Source organism: Anolis carolinensis, chromosome 5 (genome assembly GCF_035594765.1).
Source record: "Anolis carolinensis isolate JA03-04 chromosome 5, rAnoCar3.1.pri, whole genome shotgun sequence".
Lineage (NCBI taxonomy): Eukaryota > Metazoa > Chordata > Lepidosauria > Squamata > Dactyloidae > Anolis > Anolis carolinensis.
In genome coordinates this window covers 7,853,887-7,868,043 of record NC_085845.1, presented here as the reverse complement: position 1 = coordinate 7,868,043, position 14,157 = coordinate 7,853,887, and the positions used below count along the sequence as shown (strand labels likewise).

General features: G+C 40.1%; 2 protein-coding genes across 6 annotated transcripts in view; one reads left to right on the top strand and one right to left on the bottom strand.

The window, feature by feature from the left end:
* mavs (mitochondrial antiviral signaling protein) overlaps positions 1-12,397 on the bottom strand; it is a 28,657-nt gene extending 16,260 nt beyond the window's left edge. The window contains exons 1-5 of one of the 3 annotated variants that reach the window (XM_062982254.1): positions 12,097-12,397; positions 8,461-8,658; positions 6,757-6,924; positions 3,303-3,432; positions 575-749 (exon numbers count right to left, since the gene is read on the bottom strand). In XM_062982254.1, coding sequence (XP_062838324.1) covers positions 575-749; positions 3,303-3,419 — 292 coding nt within the window. In that variant the 5' untranslated portion in view covers positions 3,420-3,432; positions 6,757-6,924; positions 8,461-8,658; positions 12,097-12,397. Of the gene's footprint in view, positions 1-574; positions 750-3,255; positions 3,435-6,756; positions 6,925-8,460; positions 8,659-12,096 lie in introns of those variants that run through there. The other 2 variants (XM_062982255.1, XM_062982256.1) reach the window with 2 other exon arrangements.
* A 102-nt stretch (positions 12,398-12,499) lies between these two features.
* ptpra (protein tyrosine phosphatase receptor type A) overlaps positions 12,500-14,157 on the top strand; it is a 135,836-nt gene continuing 134,178 nt past the window's right edge. The window contains exon 1 of one of the 3 annotated variants that reach the window (XM_062982253.1): positions 12,500-12,704. The gene's annotated coding sequence lies outside the window, so the exon portion shown is untranslated. Of the gene's footprint in view, positions 12,857-14,157 lie in introns of all 3 variants that reach the window. The other 2 variants (XM_062982251.1, XM_062982250.1) reach the window with 2 other exon arrangements.

Sequence of the window (14,157 nt, the reverse complement as noted above, 5' to 3'; positions counted from 1 at the left end):
TGCCTGAATAAACTTGTTAGTGATCTTCCAACATCTAAGCCTCTGTCGCATATATTCTAAACCAAGTTACGCTACCCTTTTAAGTGAAGAAGAAGAAAGTAAAAAAAGTAAAAGGTCTCCTCCCTGAGTCTTTGGCAGTTGCATCTTTCCAAATTGAGTTTCAGTCATTATTAGCTCTTTACAAATTGGTGGCAGTAATTATAAATACTTCATCATTGGTGGCAGCGGTGGGATAAAAAGATTGCCCCTGCCTGAAAGAACCTTAATCGTTCTTAGTCCTTCGCAAATTGGTGGTTGCATCTTTACAGCATGTATTTAATTGGGCTATTTTTTTCCAACTTTCATTTTCATCAGCCCCCCGCCCTGCAATGTGGCACACAGTTTGGAAAGCTCTGATCTAGATCCTCATGGTTGACTTCTAGTTGCACTAGACCACAGAGTTTTATTAGGGGACCTGTGAATAATCAAATTGGCAAAGGTTAAACCCTCAGACACGGAAGACTGACTGCACAGTCCTCCATTCCCCAGAAAAACAAATGCAAGATTGCATGCAGGCGAAGAAAGGGCAACTCACGGGGTAGATTTGTGTTGTAAACGTCCTGGAGCTCCCTGGCTAAGTCTTCTAAGCCATCCACCTGGAGAGCCTCAATGAGGATTTCCAACCAGCCGTACCTGCACTGCAGGTGCTGGAAGAACTCAAACACGGTTTGATCGTTCCCTTTTAGCATGAGATGTGCATTGAGTTGTTGCTAAAGAAAAAAATGGGAGAAAAAAACTTCAGGAGAGGAAGAAAGGACTGCACCCCTGAAGTGACTGTGATTCCTCTGACAAAGAATGTGTTTTGCATTGATACAAGCCACAACCCTGTCCCTTGCACCTCTCATTTATGGGATGTAACATTTTTAGAGCAAGAAGGGAAAACTGTTGTTCTGTGGATTCATTCACACGGCAGAACTATAGTGCTATGAATCCATTATTATTATTATTATTATTATTATTATTATTATTATTATTATTATTATTATGACACAGCAAACAAGATAGATATGCTGGATTTTGTTTCACAAAATCTCAAGTCGAACACTTCCCAAGTGTCTAGGACTGTGTGATGTATTTTCGGATGATGCGTGCAGATCCCAGTCGGGTGGCCTTTTGCAGTTGGCAGATTGTAATTTTGTCAATGTCTATTGTTTCCAAATGCCAGCTGAGATCTTTTGGCACGGCACCCAATGTGCCCATCACCACCGGGACCACCTACACTGGTTTCTGCCATAGTCTTTGAAGTTCAATCTTGAGGTCCTGATAACGGCTGGGTTTTTCCTGTTGTTTTTCATCAATGTGACTGATGGCGACATCAATGATCCAAACCTTTTTCTTTTCCACAACTGTGATGTCTGGTGTGTTGTGTTCCAGAACTTTGTCAGTCTGGATTCGGAAGTCCCACAGTATCTTTGCGTGCTCATTTTCCAATACTTTTGCAGGTTTGTGATCCCACCAGTTCTTTACTGCTGGGAGGTGGTACTTGAGGCATAAGTTCCAATGAATCATTTGGGCCACATAGTTGTGCCTCTGTTTGTAGTCTGTCTGTGCGATTTTCTTACAGCAGCTGAGAATATGATCAATGGTTTTGTCGACTTCCTTGCACAGTCTGCATTTTGGGTCATCAGCTGATTTTTCGATCTTGGCCTTAATTGCCTCTGTTCTGATGTCTTGCTCCTGGGCTGCAAGGATCAGGCCTTCTGTCTCCTTCTTAAGGGTCCCATTTGTGAGCCAGAGCCAGGTCTTCTCCTTATCAGCTTTTCCTTCAATTTTGTCAAGGAACTTTCCATGCAATGTTTTGTTGTGCCAGCTGTCAGCATTAGGTTGTAGTGCGGCTTTCTTGCACTGATTCTTTGTCTGCTGTGCTTTGAGGAGTTTCTGAGTATTATTATTATTATTTGTATTTATACCCTGCTTTATTTCTCCTGAAGGAGACTCAACACGGCTTCACATAAAAGCATGAGCATACCATTTAAAATATGTGCATATTTTAAATGGTATGCTCATGCTTTTAATGCCATTCAACCCATCTTAGATTTGGGATTTGCAGCTCTAATCCTCGTCAAACTACAAACTGCAGGATTTCACACTGTGCAAACAAGGGTGTGTGTCTAGACTGTACAACAAATGCAGCTTGACACCACTTTAACTGCCACGGCTCAATGCTCCAAAATCCTAGGAGTTAAAGTTTGGTGAGACACCAGCATTCTTTGGCAGAGAAGACTAAAGGCCTTGGAAGACTACAACTCCCAGGATTCCATAGCATCGAGTATGGGCATTTAAAAGTGGTGTCATTCTACAGTAAGCCCTCAATGCTATGGCATTGCAGACATTTACATTTAAGTAATGCTGCATCGTTTTTTGGCAGGGAAAACTAAAGGACTTCACAGCCTTGAAGTTTGGGAACCTGCCTGAATCCCAAACACAGGCTGAGTACTCCATATTTATTTATTATTCATTATTTATTTATTGACGACATTTATATCCCGCCCTTCTCACCCCAAAGGGGACTCAGAGCGGATAACAAATTATATGTACATACAATATATTATATTATTAGCAAAGCACAATACTAGCATTGAATTATTGTATTGTACTATATCACTATACCGTAATATCATTAGTATTATTACATGTAATATATCATATATAATTAATATTATTATATTGTATTATTATTATTAATAATAATAATAATAGTATTACATTATAATATTATCAATATTATCTATATATATAAAAGAGTGATGGCATCACGGCAGCGGACAAAACAACAAAAGTAAACACCCCACAACCTCGAAAATTGACAGCACAACCCCTCATCCATGCCTCTAGGTTGATACAACAAAAAGAAAAGAAAAATAAAGCCCTAATTAGAGGGAGAGGAATAATTGTTTTTATCCAATTGCTGCCAGTTAGAAGGCTAAGCTCCGCTCACTTGGTCTCCTAGCAACCCACTCAGCCCAGGGGACCCTTTACCTTAACTACCACCAATTCATCAGTACTTTATTTCCCATACCACCATACTTCGCCACAGCAACGTGTGGCCGGGCACAGCTAGTATGTATATACAATATATTATATTATACATTATTGTATATTATATTGATTATTGTGTACATATCCAAAAGGCATGGGATGAGAAGTATTTTACGAGGCACCAAACTGCATCAAGTGTAGAGTGTAGATGCACCCAGAGTGGAAATCTTTTCCCACCTTCCAGAGCATCGGCAGGGATCATACGCAACATCTTGAATTATTACCCGATCCATATCCGTGAGGCAGGGGAGTTGGATCATCTGAGCCACACGGATGCGATTGAACTTTTTCAAATTAGTCCTGATATACTTTTTGACTTCATCCTCTGCAAACTTAGACATCTTCAGTCAGCAACTAGGGCAAAGGGAAAGACGTTTCCATTAATCTCCCAATTATGATTATTATTATGTTTCTTTATATCCCACAAAGGATATCCCCCTCAAAGCGGCTTGCATTGAAAGTGTTTCAATATGACTGAAAATCCAAAAATATACAAACATTAAGAGAATGACACTTCAATAGTATTAATTAAAAATTAACAGTTAAAATCCATAAAACTGATTAAAAATGTATTCAAAACTAAAACCAAAGCAACCCCCTGACTAGGGAAGAGTTCATTCAGATCACAGATATGCTAAAAATGAATGCCTGGTGACCTTTTCCAAGGAATGAATGGGATTTTATTTATTTATTTACTACATTTATATCCTGCCCTTCTCACCCCCAAAGGGGACTCAGAGCGGCTGTGGCGCAGGCTGGAGAGCAGCTGCAATCAATCACTGCAATGAATCACTCTGACCAGGAGGTCATGAGTTCGAGGCCCGGCTCGGAGCCTATGTTTGTCTTGTCTTTGTTCTATGTTAAAAAGGCATTGAATGTTTGCCTATATGTGTAATGTGATCCGCCCTGAGTCCCCTTGGGGGTGAGAAGGGCGGAATATAAATGCTGTAAATAAATAAATAAACTCCCATGATTCCATAGAATTGAGACCTGGCAGGTAAAGTGGGACCAAAAGCCCCTTCTACACAGCTGTATAAAATCCACATTGAACTGGATGATATGGCAGTGTGGACTTAGATAACCCAGTTCAAAGCAGATACAGTAAAGTCTCACTTATCCAACGGGCCGGCAGAACGTTGGGGAAGCAAAAACGTTGCATAATAAGGAGGGATTAAGGAAAAGCCTATTAAACATCAAATTACATTATGATTTTACAAATTAAGCACCAAAACATCGTGTTTTACAACAAATGGACAGAAAAAGCAGTTCAATACACAATAATGTTATGTAATAATTACTGTATTTACAAATATAGCACCAAAACTTTGCAATGTATTGAAAAATTGACCACAAAAACATTGAGTACTAAAAGGCAAACTGTGCTGGATAATACAGAACGTTGGATAAGCGAAGGCTGGATAAGCGAGACTCTACTGTATTGCGGATTATCTGCCTTGATATCCTGGGTTATATATGGCTGTGTAGAAGGGCCCAAAGTGCATTGATTCTGCACTCATGACTATGGTCCCATCTACACTGCCAGATAATCCAGGTTATTAAAGCAGGACATCCACATTATATGATTTGAACTGGATTATTTTAGTCAACACTGCCATAGAATCCAGTTAAAGCAGGTAATCTGGATTTTATATGGCAGTGTAGAAGGGACCAAAGACCACAGTACAAATGTACTCTATAAACCAGTAGCCAGTTTCTTTCCCATTTAATAATACAGTAGAGTCTCACTTATCCAACATTCATTTATCCAACGTTCTGAATTATCTAACACAGTCTGCCTTTTAGTAGTCAATGTTTTCAATATATCGTGATATTTTGGTGCTAAATTTGTAAATACAGTAATTACTACATAGCATTACTGCATATTGAACTACTTTTTCCTGTCAAATTTGTTGTATAACATGAAGTTTTGGTGCTAAATTTGTAAAATCATAACCTAATTTGATGTTTAATAGGCTTTTCCTTAATCCCTCCTTATTATCCAACATATTCGTTTATCCAACAGTCTGCCAGCCCGTTTATGTTGGATAAGTGAGACTCTATTGTATTTAATAATAATAGTTTTCATTTCTTGCCCGCCTCTACTCACGGCTAAAAACACTCTTAAAATACACATATTAAAAAGTATTTCCACAAAATACATATTAAAATACACAAAACAATGACTGAACATAAGATGCAAATTTAATTTTCGTCATTAAAACAGTGTGGGTTAACAGGGAATTTCACCCTCCCAGCTGCAGAGAAGAAAGAAGTAAAACTTATTTTCAAATTTGCTCGAAAGCAAGCAAAATAAACAATATAACAAATGTAAATATGACATGTGTTGTTGAAGGCTTTCATAGCTGGAATCACTGGGTTGCTGTGAGTTTTCCAGACTGTATGACCGTGTTCCAGAAGCATTCTCTCCTGAGGTTTTGCCCACCCCTGTGGCAGGCATCTTAAGAGGTTGTGAGGTTCTGCTGGTAACTAGGCAAGTGGGGTTTATATATCTGTGGAAGGTCCAGGGTGAGAGAAGGAAACTATTACCTGTTTGAGGCAAGTGGAACTCTCTGCCCCAGACTGTGGTGGAGGCTACTTCTTTGGAGGCTTTTAAGCAGAGGCTGGATGGCCATCTGTCGGGGGTGCTTTGAATGCGATTTTTCTGCTTCTTGCAGAGGGTGGATTTTCCTGCTTCTTGCACTGGATGGCCCATGAGGTCTCTTCCAACTCTACGATTCTATGAATGTTGCAATTGGCCAGCTTGATTAGCATTTAATTGCCTGGCTGCTTCCTGCCTGGGGGAATCCTTTGTTGGGTGGTGTTAGCTGTCCCCAATTTATTAATGCCTGGAATTCCCGTTTTCAGAGTGTTGTTCTTTATTTACTGCTCTGATTTTAGAGGGTTTTTCTTAATACTGGTAGCCAGATTTTGTTCATTTTCATGGTTTCCTCCTTTCTGCTGAAAATTTCCACATGCTTGCCTAGTTTCCAACAGACCTCACAACCTCTGAGAATGCCTGCCACAGATGTGGGCGAAACGTCAGGAGAGAATGCTTCTGGAACATAGCCATACAGTCTGGAAAACTCACACCAACCCAGTGAATCCAGCTATGAAAGCCTTCAACAACACATACCGTATTTACATTTGTTATATTATTTATTTATTTTGCTTGCTTTCGAGAAGTCAAATTTGCAAATGAGTTTTACTTCTTTCTTCTCTGCCAATGGGAGTAAATAATATAAATATAATGTAAATAATATAAATATAAATATATTTTAAAAATAACAATGGTAAAGATCTCCCCACCTCTATGGAGTCCTCTGGGCTGCTAGTCTTACTCCCTGAAAATGTAAGGTTGCAAATCCCAGCCTTTGGCCTTGCTTCTTCTATGTACACGTGTACATAGACCTGAATGTGTGGATGGGGCATTGCAAGGACAAAACTCCAACCCTCCCAACTCTGACCTTGCATTGTTTACTCTGCAACAAAGGCAAGCCCTGGGATGCAAGGCCCGCCGCTGAAAGCGAAAGCCATGGCCTTGCAAGGACTGCAAACATCTCTTTCCGGGAAAGAACAAACTCTTGCAAAAAGAACAAAGGCACAACACAAGGGAAAAGAAGTTGGAGCACAATATAACTTCTTCCCAAGATGGGGAAGCCATTGCACACTTCTCCTTACCTGATCTTGCGACCTTAGAAAGAAGCCGGACTCTAATGGGAACTAATTCCAGGGGAACGTTCTCATCCCGCCCCCGCCGGCCTCCCATTGGCTGAGAGCCTCCGCCCTGGGCTGTCCATCAAATGTGCTTTGGAAGGTTGAAGTTTGTGGTCTTGGGTTGCTGAATTCCTACAAATCGCAATAAATATATCGCAGTGCAAATTTAAAAAATACAAATGCATCAAAATATAAATAGAAAATAAACTGAAACATAATTATATCATCACCATGTTTTTAATGGTTTCTAACTAGGAATTTTTAAATACTGTTTAGATTTAATCCTGTGTTATTGTTTGCATAGTCGTATACAGCAGAGTCTCACTTATCCAACATAAATGGGTTGGCAGAATGTTGGATAAGCGAAAATGTTGGATAATAAGGAGAGATTAAGGAAAAGCCTATTAAATGTTAAATTAAGAGTCTATCTGCCATTCTGAATCAGAATGAAGAAGGCGGGGCCAGGAAGACATCTTTCCACCATAATAATAATAAGGAGGCATTAAGGAAAAGCCTATTAAACATCAAATTAGGTCATGATTTTACAAATTAAGCACCAAAACATCATGTTATACAACAAAATTTACAGAAAAAGTAGTTCAATATGCAGTAATGTTATGTTGTAATTAGTGTATTTATGAATTTAGCACCAAAATATCATGATATATTGAAAACATTGACTCCAAAAATGCGTTGGATAATCCAGAACGTTGGATAAGTGAGACTCTACTGTATAATCTATCTATATAAAAGGGTAATGAAATTTCGGCCTAGGACAAAACAACAAAACTACACATCTCAGAAACACTAAACTTGGCAGCAGAACCCCTCATCCATGCCTCTATGTTCATACAACAAAAAGAAAAGAAAAATAAAGTCCTAATTAGACGGAGAGGAATAATTGTTTTTATTCTAATTGCTGCCAGTTAAAAGGCTAAGCTCCGCCCACTTGGTCTCCTAGCAACCCACTCAGCCCAGGGGACAGGCAGAGTTAGGCCTCACTTAGGCCTCTTCCACACTGCCTATAAAATACAGATTATCTGCCTCTATGTTCATACAACAAAAAGCTCCAGCTACTCCAGAAAACGGCCAGGCTTTGAGACTGCAAGGCTATTCGCTGCTATCCCACCTGGCCAACAAAGGATTCCCATAAGCCACAGTAACACGTGGCTGGGCAAAGCTAGTAATATATAATAATATTATACTGTACTAATATTATAATATATTGTATATACATGCAATATTAATAATATTATTATGATGTAAGACAATGTAATAATAATTATAATTTACTATTATAATTGTATATTTATATTACATGCAATATTACTAATAATATTGCAATATATTCGTATAATATAATATATTGTATGTATATATACTTGTAAACCGTCCTGAGTCCCCTTCGGGGTGAGAAGGGCGGGATATAAATGTTGCGAATAAATAAATAAATAAGTAATGATTTTACAAATTTAGCACCAAAAACATCGTGTTTTATGACAAATGGACAGAAAAAAGCAGTTCAATACACGGTAACGTTATGTAGTAATTACTGTATTTATTAATTTAGCAGCAAAACATTGCAATATATTGAAACATTGACTAAATAACATTTGCTACTAACAAATTGACTACAAAGAAAGATAGAATTGCATAAAATAAACTTACAGTAGCAACATGGTCGGAAATTAAATCCATAAAAAGTTTAATCCGTGCTGCCTAGAGAAACAGCTGTGGATCGGGGCAAGAGGCAAACTGCGTTGGATAATCCAGAATGTTGGATAAGCAAATGTTGGGTAAGTGAAATTCTACTGTATTTTAAATTGTATGCTGATGATGCATTTATGTTAAGATGTTTTGACTCTCCTGTGGAAGAGAGAAAACACGGTATAAATAATAATAATAATAATAATAATAATAATAATAATAATAATAATAATAATTTATTTATCTCATACCATAAAATGCATGTGATGCTTTACAGAACTACAGTAGACTCTCTGGCCTCTTCTACGCAGAGACAATATAACTATTAAAATGGGTAAAAATTGTTTCAAAAAGATATCCTGGGCACTGTTAACTGCTGCCGGGCTCTCCAAACATTCAAACGTTTGCAAAATGGGCAGAGTCTCACTTATCCAACCTTCGCTTATCCAACGTTCTGCATTATCCAACACAGTCTTCCTTTTAGTAGCCAATGTTTTTGTAGTCAATGTTTTCAATACATTGCAATCTTTTGGTGCTAAATTCATTAATACAGCAATTACCACATAATGTTACCATGTATTAAACTGCTTGATCTGTTGATTTGTTGTAAAACATGATGTTTTGGTGCTTTTTGTAAAATCGTAACACAATTTGACATTAAATAGGCTTTTCCTTAATCCCTCCTTATTATCCAACATATTCAACATTCCGTCCAACAGGTTTTGGCTAATGTTTTTTTAAAAACTCCTGTGGTTAATTCTGTTTTAATGTTTGTCTGCTTTGGGTTTTAATTGACATCAGGTATGATTTTTTTATTTAGATTTTTATTCAAGTTTCATAGGTGTGATACATAATTAAAAAGAGTGAGAAGGGCGGGGTAGAAATAATGAAAATAAACTTTGAGTGAACTTTGGGAGAGAAGAAGGGGGACGTAAATATATATAATTCCAATAATCATACAATGTAACAAAATTTGAAAAAATGTTCTGTTTCTGGTTTGAAAATGTTATTTCTGTTTGCTTACTTCGAAAGTACAGTAGAGCCTCACTTATCCAAGCGGGCTAAACGGGCTAAACTAAACATCAAATTAGGTTATGATTTTACAAATTAAGCGACAAAACATCATGTTATACAACAAATTTGACAAAAAAAGTAGTTCAATGCACAGTAATGTTATGTTGTAATGACTGTATTTATGAATTTAGCACCAAATATCACAATATATTGAAAACATTGACTACAAAAATGCATTGGATAATCCAGAACCTTGGATAAACGAGTCTTGGATAAGTGAGACTCTACTGTAGTTGTTCTACTCCAGAAAGTTTGTTTTTGCTGCTGCTGCAAAAAAGTTTTTTCAGTTTAATAAATGTTTCTCATGTTCAATGTCTTGTCAAAGGCTTTCATGGCTGGAATCACTGGGTTGCTGTGAGTTTTCTGAGCTGTATGGCCATGTTCCAGAAGCACTCTCTCCTGACATTTCACCCACATCTATGGCAGGCATCCTCAGAGGTTGTGAGGTATACTGGAAACTAGGAAAGGGAGGTTTATATATCTCTGGAATGATGTCCAGGATGGGAGAAAGAACTCTTGTCTGTTGGAGGCAAGTGTGAATGTGCAATTGGCCAGCTTGATTAGCAATGAATAGACTTGTAACTTCAAAGCCTGGCTGCTTCCTGCCTGGTGGAATCCTTTGTTGGGAGGTGTAACCTGGCCCTGATAGTTTCTTGTCTGGAATTCCCCTGTTTTTCTGAGTGTTGTTCTTTATTTATGGTCCCGATTTTAGAGTTTTTTTTAATGCTGGGAGCCAGATTCTGTTCATTTTCATGGTTTCCTCCTTTCTGTTGAAATTGTCCACCTGGTTGTGGATTTCAATGGCTTATCTGCGTCGTCTGACATGGTGGTTGTTAGAGTGGTCCAGCATTTCTGTGTTTTCAAATAATATGCTGTGTCCAGGTGGGTTCATCAGAAAGAAGGAAACCATAACAAGGAACAAAATGGGGATACCGGTATTTAAAGAAAAATCTAAAATCAGAACAGTAAATAAAGAACAACACTCTGAAAACAGAGGAATTCCAGATATGAATTCATCAGGGCCAGCTAACACCTCCCAACAAAGGATTCCCCCAGGCAGGAAGCAGCTAGGCTTTGAAGCTGTAAGGCTATTCAATGCTAATCAAGGTGGCCAAGTGCAACATTTACACTTGCCTCAAGCAGACATATACTATAAACCCCACTTGCCTAGTTTCTAACAGACCTCACAACCTCTGAGGATGCCTGCCACAGATGTGGGCGAAACGTCAGGAGAGAATGCTTCTGGAACAGGGCCAGACAGCCCGGAAAACTCACAACAACCCAGTTTCCCACGACAGAACCAATTAGGAAATGACATTGATGACCCAGGAACAGAAATCCAAATTTGAATCCAAGAGGCAACCCTGCATTTCCCTGTATTGCCAGTAGGTGGCGTAACTAGCCACAAAGTTTCCAAGTGGATTCTAGCCAACGCAGGAGGGATGTTTTCGTAAGTGGTCTCAACCCGCATTAATTCTGCAGTGTAGACGCACCCTTAGGGGATTTTTTTTTTGCAGGCATGGGCAAACTTGGGCCCTCCAGGTGTTTTGGACTTCAACTCCCACCATTCCTAACAGCCTACCGGCTGTTAGGAATGGTGGGAGTTGAAGTCCAAAACACCAGGAGGGCCCAAGTTTGCCCATGCCTGCTTTCAGCGACCTTTTCAAAATGGCTAACCCATGGCTCAACCTAGAATCCACTTCCTGTCCCGTTTTTATTGATTTCTCACCCTCCTCGCAGCGTCTACATTAATATAAGGAAACGGAATAGATGCAGATCTGAAGCGGAAAGAGAAAAAAGGGGAGGAGCTACGAGAATGCACCACAGCCAATCAGATCTGCCCTTGCAGTGGCCCAATCAAAAGGCGTTTTACAGACTGAGGAAAAGTATGTAGCTTCTGAAAGAACGGAGAGCCTTGGTGCGTCCTATCCAATCACAGCGCTCGTTTCAACGGTCCAATGGCAGGGCGCTTTCCATACAGCGCCTGTGAGGGAAGGGAAAGGTGGAAACAAGGAAGAGGAGGCAGCCAATCACAGCCTCCTTTTCAGCGCACTAATAATAGGTCACCAATCACAGCCTCCCTTTCAGCTTCCATGGTCATGAAGTGAAGGAAAGCGTGAGGAGGCGCCTTTAAAAGAAGGCGGGTAGGCAAGAAGAAGGAGGAGGAGCGAATTGGTACGCATTAGCCAACCAAAGCCTCTCTTTCATCGGTCCAATCAGAAGGCAGGTATGAAATCAGAAAGTGTGAGGCGGGGCTTTTGAATAGGATGCATAAATAAGGAGGAGCGAGTTGGTGCCTCCTAGCCAATCAAAACCTCCCTTTTAGCGGCCCAATCACAGCACATCTTCCATAGGTATGAAGTGAGAGAAAGCATGAGGGGAAGATGAGAATAAGAAAGAAGAGCGAGTTAGGGTTCCATACCAATCAGAGCCTCCCTTTCAGCGGGCCAATCACAGTAAACCATACATAGATATTAAATGAAGTAAAGCATGAGGCGGGGCTTTTGAATTGGGGCGCCTTACCCAATCAGAGTCTTCCTTTCAGCGGTCCAATCAAAAAGCAGGTAAGAAGTGAGGGACAGCATGAGGCGGCGCTTTTGAAGGGAAGGCGGGAAGACGAAAAAAGGAGGAGGAGCGAGTCGATGTCACTTAACCAATCAGAGCTTCTCTTTCAGCGACCCAATCACAGGCCACTTTCCATAGGTATAAAATGAGGCGTCGATTTTGAGGGGAAGGCGGGAATAAGAGGAAGAGGGAGGAGCGAAGAGGAGGGGTTATAGGACCTGTAGCCAATCAGAGTTTGTCTTTCAGCGGCCCAATCCGAGAATATCTTTCATAGATATGAAGTGAGGTAAACCATGAGGCGGGGCTTTGGAGTGGGAGGCAGGAATTAGGAGGAGGGGCGAGTTGGTTCGCATTAGCCAATCGGAGCCTCCCTTCCAGCGGCTCTATCCGCGGCCCAATCAGCTTGCGCCTTGCACGCGGCTGCTTCGTCCGGCGCTGAGGCGTCGCCTGTGAGGGAAGGAAAGGCGGGCAAAGCGGTCCGGACGGAGCAGCAACCCCGGCGTCGTGCATGGAGGGCGGCGGGCAGGAGGAGGAGGAGGCCGGGCAGCCGCCGCTGGCCCCGCTCCGTAAGTCCTTCTCCCACCTTGTCAGTGTTGTGCTTTGCCCTCCTGATGCGCCTGGAGTCCCTCTGTGAGGAGAAAGTGGCCTAGAAGTCCACAGGAAGCGGATTCTCTGTGAGGGCCCCATCTTCACTGACATATAATCCACTTTAAAGCAGGTAATCCCGCAACTGGAAGTAGTGTAGATGGGGCTTGAGACCAACTTTTTTCGGGTGGGGGAGAAAAGCGGTTTATAAATCAATATACAGTAATAGTAATGATACCGTAGATCCTCCATTGGATCCAGGTTGAGCTTTGGGATTATAAAGAGGGATATAAACTAATGTCATATATTATTACCTCATGTAATATAATGTAATGTATTATAAACATATTATTTGCATAATCTACTGTGATATAATATGCTTTTATATCATGCCATATAAATATATTACTTAGATAATTTACATATATTATAATATAAATATATAAATATATACAGTAGAGTCTCACTTATCCAAGCCTCGCTTATCCAAGTTTTTGGATTATCCAAGCCATTTTTGTAGTCAATGTTTCAATATATCGTGATAATTTGGTGCTATATTCGTAAATACAGTAATTACAACATAACATTACTGCGTATTGAACTGCTTTTTCTGCCAAATTGGTTGTAAAACACCTCTGCCTTATCTGGATTAAGCTTCAATTTGTTTGCCTATAATAAGCACCCCATTTTCATCTTCCCACAAAAGCCCCATTGGTTCCTCTTCAAAAAACAGCTTTGCAGGAAAGTGTGATACAAGTGAATATAAAAGTAATCCAGTGCTGCTTGCTCCCAAGGGAGGTACTATTGGATCCCCTTTGAACCCCAATTTCCTCAGTAATGCTATTTAATGGTGCTTAATTTGTAAAATCATAACCTAATTTGATGTTTGATAGGCTTTTCTTTAATCCCTCCTTATTATCCAACATATTCGCTTATCCAAGCTTCTGCCAGCCCATTTAGCTTGGATAAGTGAGACTCTACTGTAATATGATATAATATATATTATGTATGATATAATATTGTGGTGCAGTGGGTTAAATCCCAGTGCTGGCAGGACTGCTCACTTGAAGGTTAAATAAATAAATAAGGTTGGGTTGTTGACCTGAAGGTTGTTGGTTTGAATCTAACCCAGGGAGAGCACTGATGAGCTCCCTCTATCGGCTCCAGCTCCATGCAGGAACATGAGAGAAGCCCCCCACAAGGATGGTAAAAACATCAAAACATCCAGGCATCCCCTAGGCAACGTCGTTACAGACGGCCAATTCTCTCACACCAGATGCCACTTGCAGTCTCTCAAGTTGCTCAAGACAGGAAAAAAATTATATATTATAATTAAAATATTATAATATATTAGAATCCTGGAGTTGGAAGAGACCTCGTGGGCCATCGAGTCCCACCCCCTGCCAAGAAGTAGGAAAATTGCATTCAAAGCAC